A 27,479-nucleotide genomic window follows, 5' to 3' on the forward strand; every position below is an offset into this window, starting at 1 on the left:
TATGTAAAACCTCCAAAGTATTAGAGCATTTATTTCTAGTTTAAATTTTTTTTCCTTGTAAATGCCACCATTCAACAAGGTTGTAACAACTGACAGTCTCATTTCATCAGTTTTCTAAAATTGACAAAATCTAAACGCATCAGTACAGACTGTAACGAATTCTGACTGCGCTTTCACTGTCACTTTGGGTTGCACCAAATAAAGTGTGCACTCCAAGTTAAACTATTCTGTGACATTTTAAACAAAGCAGACAATTTGTTTTGTGAAATGTTTACATATTTGTATTATAACATTATGTTCTTACGTACAAAACATGTGACGTGAATTTTGACAATGTTCCATTTTTATTTTTACGCGTGAAGAGTGGATCACCCCTCGGCTGAAAATGAGATGGTTTAACCCAGAAGGATTGTTGCAATGCCTCTTAATGGGCCACTAGATACACTGAACACAGAATGGTCTGGCGGCCCTGGTGTAGCCGCTTTCTCACACATTTCTATCACCTTTTTATCTACCTGTGAGCTTCTTCCGTCGCCGTATAGATTTTTCGTAAGCAAATGTAGGGGACAGGAAAAAATAAGCAATAACACAACAAGTGCCACTGTCTCCCCCCACATTTCGAAAGGTTTGCCAACGGCTCTGCGACGCTGTGTTGTTTGCAGGAACCAACTGCATCTTTTTACCCGGAAACTTCATCTGGTTATGCTAACGACTTGCCTTACCTGTATGCGCTGAAACTCACATGCTACAGTAGGTGGTTTTAAGTTAACGCAAATTCCTTTAAAGTGAGTGAAAAGGATATATTCACGCCAGTTGTGAAGGTGTAATTACTTAACACTTGCAACATGGCTGCTGCGGGAGCCTCAGTGAGAAAAGTTTGACACTGACGTGGGAGAAGTTTTATGCGAATGCTAGTTGGTACATGAGTTGTTGGCCAGATATTGAAGTCGTCAGCAGACTCCTGCAGCCTGGCATCGCTTTCCCGGACTTACAAACCAGTGGATGAACCGTGCAAGAGCCCCCCTCCTCCTCTGTAGTCACCGCCGACAGTCACTGCAGTGGACTTAGTAGGGAAACTGTGGTGTCTTCCTCTCCATCGTAAGCTCTGGTGGCGTTGAAGGAGTTGTCGTCGGGCAGCAGGCTGTGATTCGAGCTGAAAATGCATTTTTCCATACCCGAAACGGAGGTTCGTTCGGGAGAAAATGGATCATCGTATGTGGTGAGCATGATAATTTTGGTGTTTTTGTTTTCCCAGCTTTTCATTTAGCCTGGGTTAAAACGCTGGGTTCGGCTGGCCACAGGTCGGTCTAATGTCAATGCAGCACGAGTTTCTGTGTTTACTGTGTGATCCGATGGCACGAGCAGTGATGTGTCACCACGAGCCAAACAACTGCTTAAATGTAAGAAAGAAAAATTAGCTATCATCTCAGTCACACCATGAAAAGGCTAATGTATATATCTCATTACTGGCTTTCGAAGGATGCTGTATACATCTGGTGAATAAACTTCATTTGGGGAATTAAAATTTGAGGAAGTTAAGTAAAAGTATTTCTGAATTCCAGTACATCCTGCCCAGACAAGCTATGGGCTGAACAAGGGTGTAACCCTGCTCTTTATCACGATTCAACGTTATATTTGGTTTTATTTGGTAGAGGCTGCTATGTGGCTGCAAAATGTTGCATGTTTATGGTATGTCTTAAGTTGGCATCAAGTGTCATTTACTGTAACAGCCACTTGAGTACAGTTGAATCACTGACTCCTTACCTCAGGCACAACAGAGTCCCTTTTGTTTTCAAGGTTTGACTCACCGCTTTGATTCTTTCTTGCCACCATGATATCACAATAATCCATGTTGGGAGAAAAATACAGCCGGTATTTCTTGAAGTGTATAGTCAAGTCCCTCAACTAAGAGTTAAATATACGGATATTAAAAATATAGCAGTCCTGGCAGCACATTAAGAGCAGCAATGACTTGAGGCCCCATCATCTTGCTTGGTTGTTGTAGAGCAAGCTTCCATAACACTGTTTGCATATTTTCTTTGATTCTAGTCTGTTTCTGTGTATTGCCATTACATGCAAAAGATGCTACACCTTGTGTCACTTTGACGCATCTCCTCATAAAGGATGAGCATCACCACATATGGCATAGGCAGTATTTTCTAAAAGTACAAATATTGTCTCCTTTTCTTGTGTTGCTTGATCATTTAGATAACGGCACTCGTGTGAACGTGTGTGTGTCTGCCCGTAGAGCAGACCTATCCTTGAACAAGAGTCGTGATGTTGCTAGGGAACAACTTGGGTTCAAGCTTATTTCCTTTCAGTTATGGTTATGATATGAACAAACACCACAAATAATCTCTGATCCTTTTTCAGTTTTAGGTCTATAGTTATCTTTTTTGTCTTTTTTAAAAAAACATGGTTTATAGAAGAGCACAAGCCACTCGAATATTCACTAGACGCTTTGAAATAACATCTGCGACATCTGATTTCCATGTGACGCGACACTGGCTGTTGTCACTGTCACACACCTGCGAATAACTATTCTCCTTCTTGATTCTATGTGCTCCAGTGAAAAAGAAAAAAATCTTGGAAATAGCTCATTAATATTTGAGCATGTCAGTGTGTTCAGTGTCCCTGTTGCCTTGAGAAATACACAGTCAGATGGATATATATATATGTGAACACAGTATTGTATGTGCAGGAATTTGATTTTGGTCTGATGTGGTTTATTTCCCATCCACATTGTTCTGCAAACACCTACTCTCGCTGCTGAAAGTCAATACGTTTCTAAATCGAGCATTTCAGGTGCCATCCCTGGCTCCTTTCCACCTGGCTGAGCACATTTTCAGCTTGTACTGCAGTGCGAACTTTAAAGTGATGGCTTTTCCACCTCTCAGCTGGCAGTCCTGTGACTGTCACTGTGACCTTCCTGTTACCAGCCCACAGGAAGGGACTTTGCTTGATTGTAATGCTGAGAGATGGGTTGTGTACTTTGGAACCAGTGGGTCACAGAATGTGCAGAGTTTGCACAGGGCTTTTTAGAATAACAAGGGCTGCAGTTTTTATTGTTTTTTTAAAAAATATGTTGTTTTTTTTTTAACTCTTTCAACAATCGTGCGATTCCTGTGCAGGCGCAGACTTTTTTTGACTGCTCACACATGTTGTCTAGTAGGCTTGTATCTTTCTCTCCGGTTCATGTTACATTTGTAGCATGTTGTTGGTTGTTTGTGGATGTCTAAAGGAGAGACATTGGTGCTCCTGTTAGTGATGATATATCATGTTAGTGACTCATTCAGTTTAACAGAGGAACATGTTAGGACTTCGAAATGAACAAGTTCATCTGTGTCTGTTTATAGTTTCGTGAACCATAGAGTCATACTGAACAGCAAGCTTTTATCAGCCTTCATCTGACAGTGAGCAGTACGTATAAACTTAGAAGCACAGATATGATTCTTAAAATGTCTTCAGATAAGCGCCTATCTTAAAATTCCTCAGACTGAAACTGATTTCTTCCTACACAGATGTCATTTTACATGTTAAGTCATAATGTGTTTGACCTGACCACGATCAAAATGTAAGGCAATAAAATACACTTTCCCTTTTCAGTTAATGTGTAGAAAAGTGTGCGGAAAAGAGCCATATATCATAATGCTCGTACTGAAGGGAATACATCCTGTACAGCTGCCCCTGAGGTGAACACACAAAAATGTAGGGTTATTTTTGTGTGTTATCAGAGCCAAGATATTCTGCACACTCACTCTTCCTTCCTGAATACTGCCTACATACACATCTTTCGGTTCATTTATTGGTCTTCCTCCAAATTCCTTTGCCTTCCTCCTTCCCTCTACAAGTTTTAATTTGTACTTACTCAGTTGGTTGCGTAGTTCAACAATGGCATTTTCAATGTTGTGGTCAGGACTGGACTCTTCAATTTCTTATATTTTTTTTTTTGGGAGGGGGTGGGGTTGTTTTGACAGATGACCCACTATGTTGACTTCCAATATTCATTGAGACCGAAGGGGAAGAAGATTAAAGCCTTGAAAGTTTGTGCTTTGACACCCAAATAGGAAATCTCTTCAACAAGCATACAGGACGCACTTCCCCTTATCTGCAGCCAGAGCTGCTCACAGACTGGTGGAGGCTGATATTACTTAGCAGATGAAGAGCAAGTATTGTATGTTGAGGGTTTTTTTTTTTTTTTAATAAATTTTTAAATTTTACAAATAATGAAAAAAAAATCTCCAATATAATTTTTGACAAGCAAGAATAAAGAAAAGGATGTCAGACATCTGGATATATTATATAGTAATTTTATTTTGTGTGTGTGTGTTTCTAATCCCAATTCTGGCCAAAACCTCTTATTGTCAGTAGATTCTGTAATGTAAATTTTGTGTCATGTTTTTGAGACATTTTTTTGAGTATGAAGTATTTAGAGGAGCTGGATTGACTGGTGCTTCAGTAGACTTGTGGTATTTTGTGAAAACACTAAATTCTTCAAGTTCAAGAGTGCTGTTCTCTAACGGAGCCTTTGTTTGGGCAGACTTAAAAGATTTTCTTTCTTTCCCTGATGGCTTAACTTAAGGATCACTTTGTTATTCTTGTGATTTAACATCACCCCCGACACTTAATGACATCTGACATGAAAAATAGAATTACTCTCTGAGATTGGCTCCAGATTGGACACCAAGCAGATATTTGGATTGCTGATTCCAAGCGGTGGTTTTTTTTATGGAGGAGTGAAGAGTGATATCTCCCTTTTCTGTCTGTCAAAACAAACAGGAGGTGTCTCATAGAAATAACTGAAGATTCCAAATGTGATCCTTGCTTTCTGTATTTGGTACGTTCTGCATAGTGCAATGAGAAGCTTTCTTATTTGAAAAATGTGCAGCAGGTTCTGTTTTTCCCTTCTGAAGTGAGTAAGATTTAATTGAATCCAAGTCACACTTCATTTGTTTGGTCCTCCTGATGAGAACAAACAGTGAGGAGCTGCTCAGCGGTGACATAAGATGAGGTCGATGGAGGCTGAGGCTGTTTTGTGGGAAATCAGTAGTGAAACTTATGCTCTTGGTGCAGCATGTTAATTAGTTGGGGTTTTATTTCTGCACTGCACCCTTGCCTTGAAAAGTACTTTATTTAATTAACCTGTGTTAGGAGGTTATTATATTTATCTTTATTTCCTTCAAGATACATGTACATATATTTAATTCTTTCACTGAGACATTTCATGTCCACCTAAAGTTTTTCAGACAGATCAGTACAACCTCTCCCATTTTAACTCTCTCCCACAGGCCTACAACATCCACGTCAATGGCGTGCTGCACTGTCGGGTCCGCTACAGTCAACTTCTTGGCCTCCATGAACAGGTAGGTCTTCCACCATCACAGTGTACCGATTACTGCCGGTTTGCTTTGAATCAGAAGTTACTGGTCTGCATGTGTGGTGCACTGAGCGCTGTTTAAATGCCACCACATCCACCCAGCGTGACCTTCTCGCTCGTCTTTGTGTCATACGGTCGATACGCCAGGCTCCCGTCACTTTGAATCATGAGCACGGCTGCTTGAAGTCTTGCGTTGTTATTCCTCTCAGAGTTCAAACCTTTGCATGTAAATAGGTGGTGTTGTGGAGGAGTTCAGAGGGGGTGGGCGACGTGGAAGGAATGTTCTTGGCCTTTCTTTCACTTCACCTGCTGGGAAAAGGAACTTAATCTGAAAAAGAAATGTTGTTGGAAAGTGTTGAGTTGCCTGGTCATAAGACATTTTTTTGGTCTTTTCCTTGGCGAAGCTTTACACAGAGCCACAGCTATTTGTTAGAGCTGTTATTAGGCAATTAGTGTATTCAGCACCTACTTGTTTTTCTACAGTGCTGTGGTTGGAAATGAACTTGTGTCTAACATTTGGAAACAAATTCTGTTGCAGAGGTTGATGCATTGCCTGTTAGAAACTGATTTATTTGCTAGATTTCTACCTGCAAGCTCTTTGTGCTATATATAAAAAAAAACCAAGAATAAAACACGGCCCTACAGAAGTGCCCAGTCTCCTGTTTTCACACATTAATAAATAAACAAGCAAGGGCCAAACTTTGCTATCTCTGTCCTCAAGTCTGTTATACAGTCTGACAGTTGCTGTTGCCTGGCAACAGGGTGTGGGGCACAGTTGAGTCTTTAAGAACCACCCCACAGGGCTTCCTGTGGCATATGCATGACCCAAAACACTCTGGTGATTGCGGGGGCACACACTCCACTCAGTTATTGCCGAGAACATTTGAATATTAATTGTTCTTCCTCTATAAAGATCACACTTGTTCTAGATCCAGAGCTTGTTAAACACAGACAGTGAAAACAAGATGAGCTTTGCTGAAAAAAGAAGCTGCATGAGCTCAGGTTGACTGTGATGAATCTGTAACTTGTGCTTAGTGTGTGTGGCTGCAAGAGCTGATTTGTATTTGGAAGCAGTGCTGGCTCTGATGTAATGAAAATACCAAAGGGCAGTGTGCTGAGGTGAAAATCACCTCTCTTCCTCTCGTGCCCGCTGGGGCTAGCATTCATCGTGCCATATGTGCTGGACCCGAGTGTTTTATAATAAAGAAAATGTGTTGGCGAATTCCAAACGATGAGTGTAATCGATGGCTTCTGCCTGTAGTAACGCTAGAATTAAAGCAAATTTGATGTTAGGACTGTGAGGGCTTGGATTAAGACTTGCACAGTTTAAAGCTACCAGCCCTCAGATGATAGAAAAAGGGAAGAAATGAGTCAAGAAGCTGGAAGACAAAGTAAACTTGGAATGACTAGACATTCAGAGCTCCAGATGTGTGATTCATCTCAAACAGCATGAATGTACCTCTTAGAAAAATGAACCCACAGCTCTTTAATTTTAAAGACTGCTGTTCTGTGCCGAAGAGAATTGGTTTATGTATAAGAAGTTATGTCTCTGGTTCAACAGATGTTCTAAATGTGAATCAAAAAAAGACGAATTAAGTCATCTGACTCTTCCAAAACTCCCTCAAAATAAGAGAAATACGAGCTGTCGAGCCTCTGTATTCTCATCTTCACAGTGTATGTGTTGTATCAACAGATAAAGAAAGAATATGGCAGCAATGTGGTGCCTGCATTCCCTCCAAAGAAGATCTTCACACTGACTCCTGCCGAGGTTGAACAGAGACGAGAACAGTTGGAGAAATACATGCAGGCTGGTAAGTTATTCATGTACAATGGACTTTTTACAGATGGCTTGTATTGCATTTCACCTTATTTCTACCTGAATTTAAATTTCAGCTAAAATATAGTTGCTTTGTCTAGATACCGGATACTGTTCTTCTCTGAATTACAGTACACAGATCCATGTCAATTTATGTTCCCTTTTTAAGTACAGGGACAGCACATATTTCCATGAAATATTTGTTTCTCCACAACAATCACAAGAATGAGTTGGCTTGGTGTCTGCGGGGAGTCCAGACATACCCTGGTCTCTTCATGCCACATCAAAGTGTTTCACGAAAAAACTGATGATCTGAGCACGCAGTGAGCTGGGACATCGATCTAAAGAGTTGTGCTGACACATCTGATGAAAAAAAAAATCCCTTAGTCAGAATGTCAAGGTTTTTAAAAGTTTTATGTGTTTGGATCCTCTAGCGATGACGTGTCACCTCCAGGAATACACTCTCTTCGCTCTTCTCTGAATTAAAAACTGAATTCCATTAGAAACAGTTCAGATTTTTCTGTTGCTTACACCAGGAGAGACACACTGGTTATTTGCTGAATAAACACTCCTCATGACAGTTTTGAAAGTTTCCGTTATTTATTTTTCAATTCTTAAACCATGTTTTAAAAACCCAAATGGTGCTTCATGTCCCAGTGTGGGAGGTTTTCAGCATATTGCCCAAATTTTGTAAACAGGTCGAGGGTGAACTTTCTGCACACACACACACACACACACACACACATGAATAAGTGGAACTGGCAGGAGCAATGCAGGGTTTGTTTTAATCCTCTCAAGCACCGGCAGTTACAGCAGAACAAGGAAGCGTTGTTCGAGTGTGTATTTGCTCATAGTCTGGGAGCATATGCACACAGGGTGTTCTTGGCTACAAGTTCACTTGGTTACATCATGGCTTTTTACATAGTTATGGAAAATGAGCCGCCACAAACACGATCTGTTCTGACGCAGATGGCTCAGAATATTGACATTTTGTCAAAGGGTTAGATTCATTTGTAAAAGGACAATAGTGCACAGGCTGTCACACACACACACACAAACACACACTTAGTCATGTTGTAGTCATATAGAGTTATCATGCAGATAATTAAATGGGCTGCTCTGCAACTGAAAACTGCCTAAGCAGAAAACCAAAGACATGAAACAGAAGCTAGCTGGTCACCTTTTCTGTTATTTACCAAACCCGCAGCCTACAACATGATGAAACTGCTTTGTAATAATTTACAGTTAAGTGAACCTAAGCCAGATAACTTTTTTTACTGGCCTCCCTTCAGAAAGTGCAGCAGTTTTTTTTTTGTCTGCACATTAAGCTAAATTGCCCTGACAAACGTCTTGAAAGGTCAAACCCATTCCACAAGGACAAAATTAAACTGTATGGTAACAGGACCCTCAAGATGTTTATGTTTTCATGACATGCAGTAAAACAACCTTAACCAATTGCTGTGTTATCAGTTCGGTCTCAAAAATTACATCCACTGCTCCTTCCATTTCACTCAGCAGTGAGATATGACTAATGTTGTTGCCATTTTGATTGCTCTAATTTCGCTCCTGATTTTTTTAATTTGTCCTACAGTGCGTCAGGATCCCTTGCTTGGTGCCAGTGAGATGTTCAACAGTTTCTTAAGAAAAGCACAACAGGTTGGTAGTGTTGTTGTTGTTTATAATCCACAGCCTAAAGCAGGTAACATTAAGCTGTTTTCTATTGTGTCAGCATGGTCGACAGACCTTTGAGAAGGCAGGACGTGCTCCTCACACCAAAAGGCTGACGCAGTAAATTCTCAGAAAGTACTTTGTTTTTGGCATTGTGGTCGGTGAGGTAACTGTACTCTTTCTGTTGTTCGCAGTTTGTGGCGGCGTGTGCTCTTATCGTGGTGTGTGTCATCGCTAAGTGTAAATAAGTTGGTCAAATATGCCGTAGCTCACATGCCAAAACATGTGAAGTGATTATGTGAGATTTTAAATTGAATAACATAGCTGCATCATGTGTGGGGGCTGGATCCTACTGAACGATTATATCATAATAAAAAGGATAAACAAGCCTATGATTCATTCCACCAGATTTGCCAAAAAGCTCTATCTGCAGAACTAAAAATGCAAACAAATATCAGCTGAAGTGAGCGATGCTGTCAGAGCGCAAACTCATGGTGTGTTGTCGCTGGCTGGCAGAAAAGGCTGTCTCAAAATGACTCTCGATGACTTATTCAGGGCAGGTAGTGAGGTTTGACTTGACGTCATTCAAGCTGTGACACGTGTCGCCAAGAGGTCTGTAAATCCAATAACCTTCATGGACATATTCATCCAACTGCAAATGCGTCACACGCCTTCTGTCTTCCTTTCTCATTAGTCTGCGTTTGCCCCCCTTCCCCCGCCCAGCACCTTCGTGTACTGCGAGGACAGCAGGTGTAGAATAGGAGATGAGTTACCACCCGGCCTTGTCATTTCATCTGCGCCTTTAGGGGTGGGTGATGGATGTGGAGACCCCTTGCTGAGGGAACAGGGAAGATAAGAGATGATACAGTAGAACTGGTGAGAGACTGCCTAGGGACCAAAGAGGCTGCGGTTATCCCGTTTAAGATTTCATTCTCCTTAATATCAGCTCAGAGGCTATTATTTAGACTTTTGAAATATTCATAGATTTTGGCAGTTCAGTTTATTTGCTTTTGTTGCTGTCGGTTGATTTTGTGAGTTGTTGTTGCATGTCTGGCTCGGTCAGTTAGTGCATAAACAGAAGCACAAACACAGTGTTATGAATGTCTGTGTGAGCTGAGAGGAGGGAAATGAGTGGGACTCTATCTGCAGCAGTTAGTCAGTCAATGAGTTAGATGATGGAAAGAAAAGGCATCCGTAACAATTCTGACAATTGATTGTTTTGATTACTTTTTTGAAGTAAAGACAAGATAATATGCTAACAGCTCCTGTAATGGGAAATTTGCAGGTTTCCCTTTTTTCTGTGATTGTAAACTGAATATCTTTGGCTTTTGGACTGGGAAGCAGGCATATGTATATAACATGGTTTAGAATCTGTTTGTTATTTATAATATATAAAACAATTGATTGGATTGGCACAGACTGATGGCGTATTTTGCTGACACATTGTGTTACCTTTTCTGTCTTTGGAGGATAGCGCGGCTTTCACTTGAAGTGTGGATGTGGATTAAGAGGGGGCAGCTATTTACTGAGCATGACCAAACATGTGGCATTTCTGTTTGTGTTCTGCTCGTTCAACGTGTGGTGTTTGATAAATCGATCATACTGTCTCCCTTTTGTTGCGCCTATGGAGTCACTGACTCAAGTAAAATATGTGTTAAAGTCTGTTTCATTATCACGTTATGTTCAGTATCTGTGCACCCTCCTCTTATCTGCTCTCTAAAGCTTATTTTCATTATTGACACACATTTTTATCAGATCCTCTATTGAGATTTTTATTTCCCCGCCTGCTGATATCGATTATTTAATAAATGTAGTAAAATCAATGAATGAGTTAGTGCCAGGGACTCCCCTATCAGTTTGTTGATATAAATGTTGCAGTTGGCTAAACATTAATGTGGCTGCAACTTTTATTTCACGTTAGGAGTTTCAGGGCTACACTTTTGTGTCTGACATGGTTATTATTTTTGTTTTGCCTGTAATCCTCAATGTCTGCCTCATCTGTCTGTGCCAACAGTCAGACTTCATTTTGTTTGTGGCACAATAGTAATAATCTTAATCAAGTTTTGTGTCCTCTCCCTTCAACTCAAATCTTAATATTTTTTTTGTTGTTCTGCCAGAATAACATTGACTTTTCCAGGCCATACTTTCACATTTTACACTGGATGAATGAATCGATGCAGCTGCACTCGTATTTGTGTTACTAGTATTTATTTGCTCTTACATGATGAGATTATTTGTGCTTCGTGAAAAGTCTAAGCATATATAAGCTATCTAGCTTTTAGATTTTGTTGTTATCTCCACTGGAAATGAAACTTCTGTCTTTTTTTTTTTTTTTTCTCAACCCATGTGAATTGTGTGTGTGTGATTTTTGTTGTTGACTGTCAGGAATGAAAACACATAGCTTACCCACGAAGCTGAAGGAAAGCCTGTTATGTTTTGTGTCCTCCCCACAGGAGACGCAGCAGATTCCCACAGAAGAGGTTGCTCTAGACATCTGCCTCTCCAACGGTCAGAAGGTCACCGTCAACATTCTGACCTCGGATCAGACGGAGGATGTCCTTGATGTAAGCGCCGCAGTGCATAAACACACTGTTCTTCAGCCAGGACTCCACCTGGTATACGACTGGTGCAGATTTCAGAATTCAATATGCTAATAAAACACAAGTTAGTGCATTGTATCGCTGCTGTACATTACAAAATAAGTTTTTTTTTTTGCCTGCGTGAATTTCATTTTTAATGAATCAAAATACAAACTCAAGTTAAAAACCAAACAAAGTCAGTCAAGGGCTTAGACGGTATGAATTTTTTAAATTACGGCCTGAAGGAAACTGTTAGGAGTAAAGAGTCGCTTGGCTGCTTTAAGTTACAATGCGGTGTGTCAGTAATGAGTAAGAGAGACGCTAAATGTTCTCTGTGATTATTTATCGACTTCTCTGTGTTGAAATTAGTTCTTGCTGTTAGCAGTCCACTTTCAATCCCACGATTCCTTTGTTGAGTCTGTTGACCAATCTGTGGCTTTGTTCCTGGATGTATGTAATGTCTCATTGTGTCGCACAGTGGAATAACATTAGGTTGATAATGAGCTCAACCCCATGGTACTGAGGGCATGTGGTTACTGTCACGGCCCCAAGTCTGTCAGCTTTGTGCTTCGTTATTCTGAAATGTTGTAGTTTGTTGTATTTAGCAAACCACAGGTTCTTGAAATTAAATCCTAACAATAAAGCAGGTAAATTACAAAATAAAGCGCATGCATGGAATATTATTCATATTACACATTTTTCACTAAACCCTCCTCCATTTCAAATCTGTCAAATCGGTTGTATAATAGAGATGGTAAAGTATGGTTGTGTTAATGAGTTGTTGTTGTTTTTAATCATACCTGTCTTCAAACAGTTTTATCTCCATTCCTCTTCACTTACTGAAAAATAAGTTTCACAATTCAATTTGATCATGAAATCTGTTTCTCATGTTTGTGCAGGCTGTTGCAACAAAGCTTGACCTTCCAGATGACCTTGTTGGTTACTTCAGTCTGTTTCTGGTCCGTGAGAGTGTGGATGGAGGTTTAACATGTAAGTCTCGACACCAATTTCCTAAATAATCAGAGGAATACGAGGAATAAAAACATCATTTCCTTGTCATTATTAATAGAAAGTATTTGGTATGATGTCCCATTTATATGATTGATTATTGCTTAATAAAAATGGGAGAGAGAAAGAAGTCTTATGATTTATTACTGCTGATTATTTAGAGTCACTCTGGAATGTGTTTTCTTAGGGTCTTTTTTTTCCCCCAAAACAGCAGCTGGAAACCTTCTGATAACCAATCTTGTTTATCGAGACAAACTAAATGCGCAGCACACTTGGTGCCTTGATAAAATAATGTAAATTTAAACCACTTTATCAGGTCAGCCCAAGGCCATTCACAGTCACACACACACACACACAACTTAGAGAACAGGTGATTCTTACAAACAGATAGACTAAAGGCAGAGAAAGAGTTGAAATTATTAAACTAGAACATTTGTGGTATTGCATTGTGAAATAACCTTGTGGGTAAGCAAAAGGAAGTATGTACTCTACTGCTCTACTCTGTCCTGCTTTTGATTCAGATCAGTTTTCTTTTTAATCTAAATTCTAAAGTCTCTGGCAACAATTCAGCAACTCAGTTAATCTGTCTCCCTGTTCAGAGATATACTGTTTTTAAATTAAAAAAGTAGAAATTTTGTGTCTCTGTTCTTGCTGCATGTTTGGCTAAAATGCATAATTCACCCGTTAGACGCTCAGGATCTCAGTGGGAGCCAGGCCTGCGTGTTTGTTGGCTGTGTCGTGCTGTTGTGCAGTGTTTAGTTTTGGCCTGAGCTTGCTCACTGGGCTACGATTTGTGCTTTCCAAAATCTGGCACTTTTGTTTGCTTTTGTGTTATGTTGAGTTGAGGCAAATGTATTTGTTTGTACCATCCAAATAAATTTTAAACATACCTGTAAATTTTCTTCTGCATGTATATTGAGCATGTATGTGCCAACACAGGCCTTCACTGTTAATGGTTAAATACATAAAATTTTGAGCATTGATATAGAAGCAAACCACTATTTCCTTGTGAAGAAGCTATATGTCCTACATTACCTCTGATTAGTTCAACTGTTGATTGCATTTGGGATTACTATAAATTGACAGTTTGAGTCACACATAGAGGCTATGTAGACAAAAATATTGGGACACCTGACCATTACACCAACAAGGAACATTGTATTTTTAAATACACAGACAGCTTTGCAGCTATAACAGCTTCAGCTTTTCTGGGAAGGCTTTCCATAAGATTTTGGAGTGTTTCTGTCGGATTTTTTTTTCCCATTCATATGGTAGAGCATTTGTATGTCTTGATGGACTTTGCTTTGTGCACTGGGACACAGTCATGCTGGAATAGAAAAGGGTCTTCAACAAACTGTTGCCACAAAGTTGGAAGCATAGCATTGTCCAAAATGTCTTGGTATGCTGAAGCATTAAGATTTTCCTTCACTGGAAGTAAAAGGACCCAGCCCAATACCTGAAAGACATGTGTGTCTGGATACTTTTGTCTGTATACTGTAGCTCTGCTTGTGTCTGTGTTTTTCTTGCAGTTAGTTTGTATAGCAAGCAGCCAGCAGTAATGCTAAAACAGAGCACTGTGATCTGTAGTTTCCACAGTAAAATTACAGGCAGATAAAGTAGATCAGTAGATGGACAGATAACTTTTATCAGTCCCATCTCGAAACTGAATCATCACAGCAGCAAAACTGCACACAAGAATCACAAGAGAAACAACATAAGGACTCTTAAAGAGTTTTTTACATAAATATCAAAATATTAACTTGGACCTGAACAAAACTAGAAAATGCTCAGCATGCTGTAACCCTCTTAGTGTGATGCACTTCATTTGGCCATGTGTTATCATGATTTTGAGCTTTTCCTGACTGTTGACCGGTGCCCAAGCAGTCATTTCCCATATTTCAAGCTCATTTGGTTGTCACATGTTCCTTTGAAAACACATTTAATTAAGTGTGGCAGCACTACCAGTACACCAGCACATACCGCCAGACATATTTATTTGTGTTCATGAGTAACAGTGTGAAGGCAAATCATAGTAGAAAATTTCCATCTGCGTGTGTTGTCTCAAGGAATACTACAGATGCTCAGGCGTGAAGCTTTCCACATCAGGGTATTTCAGTTTTCCAATCCTGTTTTTTTTTTTTTCCATTTCATCACAGCCCTGTCGGGTCTGTTCCCCCCACAGTCCCAAAGGTTCCTTCCACCTGCCAATCGCTCCCCCTCTCCTCACGCCAAATCAATTCCAGGCTGCAAATGAGGCCAGGTGAACTTGGAGGAATCAGTAAATATTACGGGCAATTTTGTATATTCTTGGCACAGTTGATATCTGAATAATCTGAGTGGTATGAAAAAGAATGTTCCATGTGTTAAATATGACTTGACTACTGGAATAAATCCGATGCAGCAGGCCTTGGATCAAACAAAACTGGTGGGAGTACCAATAGACTGGGATGGATGGAGGTATTCAGTTCATCTCTGACAGGCATTAAGTTTCCCAGAAGTCTGTGTGTAAATCAATATATGCAAAGGCAAGTTTAAAAGAAGCAGGGATTTGAAAGAGCAGTGCTGGTCTTCTCGTTCTTATTTTTTTCCCCCCACTGACAATTTAGTTTGCCTAAGAATGTTCCAAAACATCTGAAGCATTCAGTTTGTATCTGTTCTTTTTATCTTTTTTATTCCTGCAGAAATTTTCATCATCACAGTAAACAATATGTGTTTCCTCTTCCTGCGCACAACATTTCTGCTCATAAAGGAATACACACAGTTTTGCTAACCTAATGGCAAACTAAAGCGCTGTTCAATCATCGGATTTATGGTCTTGTGCACATTTATTGATGCCGGGAAACCCAGCAGTGAGCGCCTGAGATCTCCTTCACTCTCCTTTGGGAATGAGCTGCAATGAACCAGCTGCAGATTAGGCACAAAACATGCGTGCACACATTATACATACTTTTTTACATTTGGTTACTTGCATGCGCATGCACGCGCACACAGTTTTTCCCTAATGGGACCTGTCCAGATGGAGTTCTCCCATCCTTCGTTTTTTTGTTGTCACCATCATTATCCAAATGTCCTTGGGACTTGTTCCTTACTATCTCTCTGTTCTCTCTGTTTTCCGTCTGTCTATTTCAGTTGTGCGGAAGCTGCAGGAGTTTGAGCTGCCTTACGTATCCATTACGAGCTTGCGGAGCTCTGAATTTCACATACTCCTACGGAAAAGGTACCCACCACCTGCTCACATCATAATTTTGAATTTCATTGCATCCTTCCCACAGGGCTGTCCTCCACATGTAATTAGAGCTGGGACTGATTGGCCAGAGTCCTCAGCTTTATCTAATTTTTCAAAGAAGAAGGTCAGATATTTGCGGTTTGTTAAGCAATACATAAACTGTATCTGCTGTAATGATGAAAAAGCAAAGTTTGTTTCCATTCAGGGTGTTGCTCTTGTTTAATTCCTTATCTGCAGTGAAACACTTGCTCTTAATGGGCTGGTGCAGCAGTTAGCATAAACACGGGCTGCTTATCCCGCTTCAGCATCTTCCACAAAGTGGCAGTTAATTTGAAAAAAAGACCTGAGTCATTTGTTTTACAGTTTATTTTGCCAAGAACAATAATTAGGTAGGTTTAGGTGGTTTGTCAGGGATAGGATGGGGACAAGAATCTGATGTAAACTAAGACAAATTTAACAAGCAGAAGTTTAACCAACCAATAAGCCACTGGTCCAGTGTCTTTAACTGGTCATACTGTAACTAATCAGGACAAAGATGAACCAGAATGTAAGGAAAGTGTAAGTGGTAGAAACCATCAAAATGTGATCATTTATCTTACTATAGATATGAGGCCATATTGTTAAGCAAGTCATGTTCTAGCAGTTTTTAGCTGGAGTCAGAATATTAATGGATTTTTTTTTATTCAGTTAAGACATTATGTTAGAAGTTTTGTCATAGAGCTAAACTGACAGCTTTAGGACAAATGAACAGCATCGACAGTCCCCACGAAACTGAACCACCACGTCTCTCAATAAAATTGTGACAGAAAATTCACAAAAGCTGGTATTTCTTGAAGAATATTATTGAACATTGGATTGTGTGTGCGCAGTGTTTGAGAATTAATTTAAAGGTGGTTGGTGCTGGAGGGAGGGAGGGAGGGAGGCAGGGAGGAGGTGGCTTCTCTGCCTGCCTTGTTTTTAACACACCAAGAATCCTCAACTAGAAGAACCAAAACTTCAGGATAGAACAGTAACCAGTAGCAGAGCCTTAAAACACAACTACTGCCTGTCCAACAGCATTTGAGCAATATTTCCTTTGGTATTACCCAAACAAATATGGTTCATTTATCTCGATCTCTAATTGCTGTTACAGAATACAGAACTGTGGCTGTGCCTGATATGAAGGGGAACAGTCTGCATGTGCAGGGAAATGAGCATCTATCATTAAGGGCTGTGTGTCACAAAATAGTATAAAAAAAAAAAAAATAAATCTTCCTGGGTGGGCCACCCTAACAAATTATATGCATGGAAAATACTGATGTTAATTCCCCAGCAAGCCTCAAGTTAGTGATTGTTCCTCTCTTCAACATAACATTTTTCTACTTCCTCGTGTGTCTGTTCTTTCGTCACCCTGCCTCCCGCTGACCGAGGTACACAGGATGTTTACTTTCTTTCCGCCTCAAGGAAAGTCTTAGTCCTCCTGACCTAGTTTCTCTGTGGAGTGCAGAGCAGCGCGGGGAAGAATGAATGTAGAAGTAACAAGTGGAGGTGGAGAAAAAACAGACCCCCAGTGTATGAAATCCAAGGGAATGGAAAAAGCTCATAATGGCGACATAATGTCTTATTTGCATGTGGTACAGCATTCTAAGCATTCATAAAATTAATATAGGTGTATGAATGGTATTGAAGTTTCTGGTCAGTAAGCAGCAATATGCACTTATACTGTGTATTTACACTGCATACTACTTTCAGTTTAAAATAAATCCAAAACAAAGATCACCACATGTCTCAGCAGAGCCTTTCCACTGCACTTTTAATTGAAACTAAAGCAGCAAAATAAAAGTGCTCATCCTGCACACCCAGATTGCACTCCCTGCCTCTTTTCACCATCTTTTTAATCTTCTTCTCCCTTGTTAACTGCTTGAAATTGCTGATGTGGCCAGGCAGCGTCATCATCGTCAACATCTTTCTCACACTGTCAGTATCTAGCTAGTTACTGCATCTTCTTCTGCTGCAGCTTCTTTTATGGTGTTTGTTTTTTTTGGTGCATTGCAGCCAGTGCTCAGGTGCCTTCCTGCCATCTGCTATGACAAAGCGAGAACAATTATTGTATTTTTAACATTATCGTCAATATTTCATATTTCATATTCATTTTAAATAATCATCATTCGTCAATCGTGGTGTATCATGACACCTGAAGAATCCCATGTCAGTTTAACAGACATTTCACGTCTGGGGGCTAAGCTTTAAAAGCACTTTCTGTCATCCGATTTTCAGATGTAAATCCCTGATCTGATCCATCCTTAAACTGAAATCATGCAATTTTTTATTTTTTAAATTTTTTTAGCCACATGCTTCACTCCTCAGACAGCCCTTTGGCACCGACACATGTTTATGCACACAAGCGTCAGCAATAGCCTCTAACACGACTACATTGTTGCCTTAGAAACTTTGTACTACCTCAGTACATGCCTCACAAATGTCCTTCAGCCTCTGCAGGATGAATGCAGGAATTAAGGAATGCAGTCTGTCACTATCGCTCATTTCACATATTTAACAAAGTGCAGCTCTCGCGTATATCTAATGATATCACAGTTGGCTGTACATTTGTCAGTGTTGGTGCGGCTTGTCGAGCTTTGCAACCCTGCCGTCACCGTCCAAAGAAAACCATGCGTCTCCTAATTTGGTGATTAAGATCTTTGTCACTGATAAACTGAAGCGCTCCTTTATGAGCTGAGACAGTTCTAATCCTTCTTAAACCAAATGAACCATTTAAAAACGATTAACTGAAACATCCATTGTCGCAGTTGTTTGTTGAGAACCGCTGTTTTCACAGGACAGCAGCACTGTGTAGAGTTGCTTGGTGTGCAGATGGAGCCAACGGAGGTGATAGCCGTAGATATACAGATTGGTTAAGACTGACGGCGCCTTTTCTTTCTGCAGCTATTGGGACATGGCGTACGATGGTGATGTCATGGACAACCGAGTTGGCCTGAATTTGCTATATGCCCAGGTAAGCAGTTTTTTTTCATTACTTAGGCAAAGCAGACGCTGAAGATTATTTTCAGCAGCAACAGTGGTGTTAAAAATACCTTTGAAGTTAAATTCCCCTTGAGATGTGGAGCAAAGGAGAAAATCCAAATTAGATCATTGCGTTTACATTTTGCATCTGTTGTGTTTTTATTGAGCTCGACTGGTGTCGGCATCATACCAAAAACAACTAAATCATGAGCTTCGAAATCCCTTTGGCCACGCTGCCCCCCTCCGGGCCCCTCCAGGGCCCTCCTCTGATAGCTGCATCAGCTTGTTTTGACTTTGACTCCTGTACCTCTTTGTGTTCCTCTGTGATTCTGTCAGGAGCAGATTCCACTGTGTATCATCAACTGTGATCTGTTGTATTGAGCATTTTCGGGACTGTAAGTCTGATTAAAATCTGGAACTGCTGAGGGTCACCTCTGCAGAGAAGAGCTTTTAAAAGAAAAAAAGGAAAAATCAAAGAAAACTAAACAGCGTTTGCAAGCATGTGCATTTGTTCATGTTTCTGTGTAATTATTTGCAGAACTGCGCTGTTTACATTAAAGGCTTAGAGTGTGATTTCTTTTTGTACCAAAGTAAATGTGAAAGCCTGCTCTGTTTGGTTTGTCAGTGCAGAAAGATGAACTTGAGTTCTTGTTTTTGCTTCACCAGACAGTGTCTGACATCGAGCGAGGCTGGATACTCGTCAACAAAGACCAGCACCGGCAGCTCAAATCACTGCAGGAGAAAGGCTCCAAGAAAGAAGTAAGCAAGGGCATCTCTTCTAGAAGATTCTGTTGTATCTCACGTGAATCCAGCTGATACTCTGAAATGTCTGTGTCCAAGGATAAATCTGTAGACCAGAGAGAATACTGCTTCAAATACTTTATGTTGATGCTATTAGCCTAGTTTATCCCATGGTATGAATTTTTAATTAAACCAGTCCAGTAGAGAATTCAAATGTATGTTCTCCAGGGATTAGACAGAGACAGAATGTATTTATTTATTTAAGTTATTCATTAAAAAAAATGTTTTGCCATCCTTTTTATTTCCAGTTCATCCATCTAGGTCAGACTCTGAAATATTATGGCTATATCAAGTTCGACCCTTGCATCACCGACTTCCCCGAGAAGGGATGCCAAGTCATCGTCAGCGCTGGCAACAACGAGCTCAACTTCCACGTCAAACTGCCCAACGAACAGATGAAGGAGGGGAGCTTCAAGGTCACACGTATGAGGTGTTGGCGAGTCACGTCTTCTGTAAGTGTTTGCGAGTGTCGGGGGGGAGGGGGGGATTCACCTTCAAGCATGCGTGTATCTCCCAAGCTCTGAAATAATCAAATTGGGATCACTTCATATTATTAGGAGACTGTGAGCTGGCAGAGATGTAGCTGCTTTGGCCTGCTCAAGCAAACTACGGTTTCCTGCGCTTTGTAAAACATTGCCTGTTTACAAACCTCCTCTCACCACCGCACCAGAAACAAGTGTCTTTAATCTTGCCAAGCATTAGTTTTTACAGCTTGCTAAAAGTGCTGACCTCCACACCATCCGTCTTCATCAGTCCAATTACCCAAACACGCGGCCCACGCAAGGATGCTGCTGTATTGATCCAGAAGCCTCACACACAGAGCAGCATCCTGTCTTTGAATTGATAATCTGTTGGAGAGAGAGGAGTCTGATGGCACGCAGTACGAGTACTCTGCATGCGTCCTTACAGTGCTTGCAGCTCCGCTAATGTCATGAAAAATTAATAGACTTTTAAAAATGAAACCTCAGAGACTTTCAGGGAAAGGAAAGCTGCACTGCATTACACAGATCATATGTTTAACGCACAAGGCTGCCTTTTAGACTGTTGCCTAGTGGCTGAATTGATCAGTAAACATGAAACGCTATCAGAATCGGTCAGATGAAGCTCAGCTCGTGACAGTGATTGACTGATGGGGCCCAGGTTCAATTCACAGTGATTAATCAAAGCAGTGTACTGCACTGTCATGGGAAAAAAAAAGAAAAAACAAAGAACAGAAAAAATTATTTTTTTGTTATTTTCTAGGAAAATGTTACCGACAGAAGAATCAAATCAGTCACAATCAGCTGGATATTTGTTTGAAACAACCAAACAAAATTTGCAAGTGCCAAACAGATTAGATTATAAATGAATAGAAAAAAAACAATAAAATATGGAATAATTAAAACCAAAAGTGAAAGACCTTTTAAAAGGACATTCCACCAATTTTAGACTTCAGTTTACTCTTCAGTAATTCCTGTAGGTTTTTGCTGGCCACTGCTTTTCTCTGACTCCAGTGTGTGGGATGTCAGACAAAATGGGAACTGTGTAGTGGTTGTTGGTCTGAACAAGCTCCACCGGTAACAAAAAGAAGACAAATGACCTGGCATCTCACCTGATTAATTACCTCAGAAAACATTTTTCAAATGAGCTCATCGTCTCAGGCACTAGTTTCAAGTCTTCTTCAACGCGGCATGATGTTTATTTTGTATTTTATGGTCACATTTAGAGTAAAATAGATGATAAAGCAGAGTGTGCTGCTTTAGTGTTTGTGACTTAAGAGTTGCTGCCAGCATCTTCTCTGGTTTTCAGTCAGTTCCAATCAGAATAGAGGTGTAGCAATGTGTGCCCTTCCTAGCTCCGCCCCCCCCTTCCAGATATGGTCACTTCTGGCTCCAAAAAGCCAAGATCATAATACCAGACTTGAAGCTTCATAGGAGAAGTCCATAAACCAGTGCATGACATCTTCATTGTTATCTCAGCCTGGGCTTATACATTTACACAAAGTCAGCATTACAAACGAGTGTGGTTTGTGTGGTTTGAAAGATGTGTGCGTTTAGGAAGCAGGTAGGGTCTAATGAAGGTTTAGTTGTAGTACCCAGTGGTTTTGGCTTTACCCACAATAGAAATTGAAAGTCAGGGCTTGTGCTGCACAGAGTTTGACCAATCCTATTTTAATATATGTCAAAGAAGGCCCCCAAATCATTGGGAGTTTAATAGTACTTTTTTCTCTCCACGCTTAATTAACAAAATTTTCTGAAAGGAAAAGTCAGGTGATATTTTTAACTTTTAAATTCAACAAAAGTCTTAGGATTCCCTGCAGTAGTAATGGTAAGTCTTCCATATCTTTTTTCTTTCCATACTTAATTAATTAAATGCTCTTAAATGAAATGTCTGGTGATATACGTCCATTGCACGTCTGCCCGTCCTGGGTGAGGGATCCCTCCTCTGTTGCTCACCCTTAGGTTTCTCCCATTTTTCCTGTTAAAGGTTTTTCCTGGAGTTTTTCCTTAGTCGATGTGAGGGTCGAAGGGCAGAGGATGTTGCTGATGTTATGTTAAGCCCTTTGAGACAAACTGCTTGTAAAAATGGGCTATACAAGTAAAGTTGACTTGACTTGACTTATTTATTTTTCTTTTTGTTCATTTGAAACAGTAGCTGACAAAAATATATCCATCCATTTTCTATACCGCTTATCCATCAGGGTCGTGGGGGAGCTGGAGCCTATCCCAGCTGACTACAGGCGAGAGGCGGGGTACACCCTGGACTGGTCGCCAGTCAGTCGCAGGGCCAACACACAAAGACAGACAACCACACACTCTCACACTCACACCCAGGGGCAATGTAGAGTAGCCAGTTAACCTAATGTGCATTGTTTTTGGTATTGACGGAGTACCCAGAGAAAACCCACACAGGCACAGGGAGAACATGCAAACTCCACATAGAAGGGCCCAGACCGGGATTCGAACCTGGAACCCTCTTGCTATGAGGCAACAGTGCTAACCACTGCACCACCGTGCCGCCCACAAAAATATATTTCTTGTCTAAAGTATACAAATTTTTCATATCTGTCATCCAGAATCAGCTTGAACTCAAACCATCATGCACCACACAGTCAGTCTTCACTGAATCTGCATTTTCGTGTGCTTCCACCCAATTGGTCTCCTTGAAAAGAAGCAGCTCGACAGTCTGTCGCATATGAATAGCTGAGAAAAGCACTTCATGCAGCTTCTACCCACAGAACTTCGCTTAGCATTTCAAAGATGAACATTTACAGATGCAAGACCTCATTTAAATGGAAAACAGTTCACTTTTGCATTGTGTTGGTGTCGGCACAGTCATTATGTGTATCATAGAAGCTTTTATGTTTCTCATAAAGTTAATTTGCACAGAAAATCTGGACACATGGCAACACATCTAAAATTAATATGCACGTTGGCTCGTCTGACTCCCCACGCTGTCCAGCTGGGTGGTTAATTCCTCAGCTCATTCTGAGAGGTCAAAGTCATTTTAATGAGCTCTTTCCTTCCCACGAAACTATTGAAAATGACTCATTTTGTGCAACACTGCAACAACACCCCCCCCCCCAACCACACACAAACAAACACACACACACACACACACACATAGTCAAATCTCAAATCGCATCCCAAATTAAACAGGGTGTTTTTATGCTTGAGGCATTTTGGTTCTGCCTGTATTTCTTCTAAATGTTAACTTTGTGTATATGGTTAGCATGGGAGGTAGAGACAGTCTCTGGCCCAGAGGAAATATTCTCAGTAAGGAGCAGAGGCTCCATTAAAGAGGAATGAGGGCTCGTCTCCAGGGAGCTGTGTCTGAGCTGCACATATTCTGGAAGGCTTTTGAAATCCTGTATCTGTACATATTTCTGTCCTTTCTTCTCATCCGCGCTAATCTTTTAGCATGTGTCTTCTTAAGATTTGTCTGCCTGTCTTTGTTGATGCAGCAGCTCAAGAATGACTAGAGAATGTGATTTAACCGCTTTACACGACCCTCCAGTCACGAATTGCAAGCTCATCCTCGACTCGAACGCAAGCTGGATGTTGGTTAGGGAATACGAAAATGTACTTGAACGCCAGAAACGCTGAATGCTGATGGAGGAAAATGTAAAACAGAATAAACTTAGATCATAAGTGGTTGATGATAACAGCTCCAAATTTCTGTCTCGCTCTGCAGCAAGTCCCAGTAGTCAACGGCACCACCAATCCCTGCAGCTCATCCAAATGCGACGTCAAACTGGAGCTGGCCTTTGAGTATCTCATGAGCAAGGACCGCCTCCAGTGGGTCACCATCACCAGTCAACAGGTAAGAAGCCGCCGTCAGGGTCTGTGTGGGGGCGACGGGCATTCGGCTAAGTAGAGCATTAAATTGCTGTGATTGTTACGCTTGGAGCATTTTGTTCCTGCAGTTCTTCTTCACTCTAATCACTCCAGTTCGTTACTCCAGATTTTACTGACATTCAGTGTGTGATTTCAGGCAATCATGATGAGCATCTGCCTTCAGTCTATGGTGGATGAATTAATGGTGAAGAAGTCAGGCGGCAGCATAAAAAAGGTTTGTGTCAAGAAAAATAAAATACTTCATAACTGCAGTCAAGAAAGTAGACACATCCTTTTGAACATGTTTAACATTTGCAAAGAATGTTAACTCGACTTTCCCTCATTTAATGTGACATCTTATGTTACAAATATACACATTATAGCATCTTACAGCATCTTTTTTTGAACATCAATTAGTCTTCTATCCCTGTTTGGTTTTATTTTGAAGGACAGTGGAGATATATTGTACACATTTAATTATTTTCCATATTTCTATATTTTTCTGTGCTTATTCTGTCATTGGACTGCTGTAAAACCTGAATTTCCCCTTAAGGAAATCAATAAGGAGTTATCTTTTCTTAATAGGCTATTGGATTGCTGTGCTGAAATCATAGCCTAATGTAAATGCAAAGCAGACCCCCATAATTCATAGAATTCCTGCTTAATAACAAGTATTGTATTCCTCATTTCTTCTGCTGTCCTCCGTCAACCTTCTAGATGCTGAGGAAACGACACAACGGCTCCATCCACAGGCCCGACAGTCAGCAAACTGTGAAATCTCCCCCTCTGCTGGTGAGAAATATGTGTCACCCATGAAGTCGATTTGGACTCTGTAAATTTCAGCATTCATTTGACTGTGTTTGACTGTTTGTTTTTGGCTGCAGGACTCCCCTGACCCGAACCGTGAACAAATCGTCAAACTCTCAGTGAGTATATTTTCTGACTTTTTAAAATCTGCTGTGAACTATAGAATTTCTATGAGAAACAGTGCATTTAAAAAAAATTAGCAATGCAACATACAGCTGAGCGATGGGGTCACATAATATGTTCCCAGACCTTTAAACACGTTCTAATAAATCGATGTCAGTCTAGAGTTAATTATACTATTGATTATTCCATGTAGACCAAGCTGAGCTCCGTGTCCCTCCGAGGGATCAGCACCTCCAGCTCAGCAAATGACATCAGTGGCAATGATTTCCATGGCAACTACGCTTTCGAGGGAATTGGGGATGATGATCTGTAACCGCTGACATGCCCTCTCCCCCTCTTCATTCCACTGTCAACAACCGGGACAACAAAGATTACAAGTTGAGCTGAGCTGAGCCGAGCGGACCACACGTGGCGTCCGATTCTGCAAGATTGTAGCTTCTTCCTGCCTTAAGCTCTCATTTAATCTTTGACAGTGTCCGCTTTTTTTTTTTTTTTTTTTTTTAAGACTCTTAAATGCTCACCTTGATTTGTACTCTCAGTTACAATCATCATATTCAATTCAAATTTCGTCCCCTAAGTTATTAACGTTGTGACGACATACGGTAAATAGCACGTGAAGCTACAGGTGGTTAAATAGGGAGGCTTTCCGTATGTTCCTGTTTGACAAATTCTGACTTCAGTTTCACATGGATCACTGGTTCATATGTGAAGTTCTACAATGCAGTTAAGTTCTTAAGGTACAAACTAAATTAATATATTATAAACTACACAAAGAAAACCTGCTATATCCTACAATGTTCCCTCAGTGGCTGCATGTTCCTTCCCAACCAGGAAGCCGAATGTTTAGTTAGACCTGGCACTAGTGACAATACGGCAGAACTGGACATGGATAGTTCTCAAAATGACCCAGAGTCGGGCGAATGTGTTGAAATCGATCTCTAAAAACTATAGACTATCGAAAGCAACTGCTTACTTAAATGGATTATCAATGTCTGGCTTGGCTTTATACCAAAATGTCATGTTTTTATACTGTTAGTTGTACTCTGTGTGTCATGCTATTCATGTGTCAGTAAATATGTTAGCAGGATAAGAGTGGTGTTTTCAGCTTACATTTGAGGCACAGTCACTCATATTGCCTTCAGAAATAGTCAGATGCCTTAACTTTTACTTTTTATCCTTGTGGGTTGTCATTTAACTGGACATTGGTTGAAACTTAAACGTCAGCGTCAGCTGGTTAGCCTAGAATCTTGCAGAACTTGATAGATGGTTTATTCGGCCGAGCTGCTTGCACTTGCTGAATCCATCATTTTGCACAGTATTACAGGTGGAGATGAATGTTTGAGTGGAAGCTCGAGCATGACTTTTAACATTGTGTGGAGATTTTTTTTTTTCCCCAGCAGGCTCTGTAAATCCATCTATGACTTTTTTTTTAAACCAATTTTTTAAAGGTTTCTCATAAATGCCAAATTATAGTTTACTAAAGCATTTTGCACAAAATAAACAAAAATTATGACAATGTCACTTTTTATATTATGTACATGCAATTAAGTATTCTGAACATTTACTAATATCTATATAACATCAATAGCTTATTGTAATCAAATAGATCAAATGTAATCTAAGCTGTATAGAACAAAAAGTTTAAGTGGACTAACATTTATCATTGTTTACATAATGTTTAGAGGACTTATTAGTTAAATGGAAAGTGTTTACAAATTTTTCATCTGATTTTCTTTGTCTTGTTCTTTTTGGGGCGAGTAATAGAATTGTGGAGAGCACTCTTCGGCGCTTCAGTTCATTGTAATTTGTAATATGTACATTGTGCCAATCATCTCAGAGGATTTAGCTGAAAAGGTGCTTTGGTGAAGCAGTGAATGTGATCACAATTGCTGGAGTGGACAAAGTTCGTGGAGAGCAGGCAACAAAATGAACATATCCCATTGTTTTATAAGACTCGTCATTCCATTTTAATCAATGTTGGCGTCTGGCAGCGTCTTTTGAAGCCTCTCGATGTAAATCGGTGCCAACCTATCAACAGCTTTACTCTCACTGGTAGCCAGAACTGTAAACAAAATGTTCTCAATGTAAATGTTTTGTTCTATCACTGCTGTGCTTCTTCTCTCTTCTCAGTTGCATTTACAGTAGCGGTATGTGGAGGCCACCATTCATTTTTGTTTTCTATTCGTGTCAGTGCAAGGTACATGGAAGCTGTAAGGCCGTGGGTGTTAATAAATGCGTAGGTGCCAAATTACACTTTTAAAGTGCATTTATCATCAGCAACACTTTTACAGGAAATGTCAAATTTAATGAAGTTTGTATGGGCTTGATTGATTCCACTAGTTTTCATTTTGATTTTGGTGGTGAGGTCAGTGACAGCTGTCATAATGCTACAATAAACTCTGAAATTAGGTGATTCTGTGCTTCTCTGTTGTCTGTTAATGCACCACTTTACTCATGTCTTTATAATCACTTGGTATTCTTCATGAGCAGCAGTTTGGTTTCCAGACATGTGATGTGCCAAGAATCTTATTCATTACAGAGCAACCAAGTGATAACCATTACAACATCACAGTCATTTTAAATTAGTGTGGAAGAAGGTAGCTTCTCATGAAGGTATTCAGCACTGAGAAGAAAGAAATTTGATTACCTCTCTTTTTATACCCCGATCAGCCGTGACATTGTTACCACTGACAGGTGAAGTGAATAACATCGATTATCTCTTTACAGTGGCACCTGGCAGTGGGTGGGATATATTTGG

General features: G+C 40.3%; 1 protein-coding gene across 1 annotated transcript; it reads left to right on the forward strand.

The window, feature by feature from the left end:
- The first annotated feature begins 412 nt into the window (after window positions 1-412).
- snx17 (sorting nexin 17) lies at window positions 413-27,134 on the forward strand. Its single transcript, XM_046373733.1, has 15 exons — window positions 413-1,219; window positions 5,289-5,363; window positions 7,071-7,188; window positions 8,785-8,849; window positions 11,315-11,425; window positions 12,340-12,430; window positions 15,578-15,665; window positions 18,597-18,666; window positions 19,341-19,433; window positions 19,724-19,927; window positions 23,649-23,777; window positions 23,949-24,026; window positions 24,509-24,583; window positions 24,676-24,717; window positions 24,915-27,134. The coding sequence occupies exons 1-15, from the start codon at window positions 1,160-1,162 to the stop codon at window positions 25,032-25,034; spliced, it is 1,419 nt and encodes a 472-aa protein (XP_046229689.1). The 5' UTR covers window positions 413-1,159; the 3' UTR covers window positions 25,035-27,134.
- Window positions 27,135-27,479: the final 345 nt, after the last annotated feature.

The sequence above is a fragment of the Scatophagus argus genome, chromosome 19, assembly GCF_020382885.2.
Source record: "Scatophagus argus isolate fScaArg1 chromosome 19, fScaArg1.pri, whole genome shotgun sequence".
Lineage (NCBI taxonomy): Eukaryota > Metazoa > Chordata > Actinopteri > Scatophagidae > Scatophagus > Scatophagus argus.

Excerpts from the sequence above, each read along its gene's own strand:
- snx17 (XM_046373733.1), top strand. The coding sequence starts at position 1,160 with ATGCATTTTTCCATACCCGAAACGGAGGTTCGTTCGGGAGAAAATGGA. Across the intron at positions 1,220-5,288 it reads AAAATGGATCATCGTATGTG|GCCTACAACATCCACGTCAA; the intron begins GTGAGCATGATA and ends TCTCTCCCACAG. Across the intron at positions 5,364-7,070 it reads TTCTTGGCCTCCATGAACAG|ATAAAGAAAGAATATGGCAG; the intron begins GTAGGTCTTCCA and ends TTGTATCAACAG.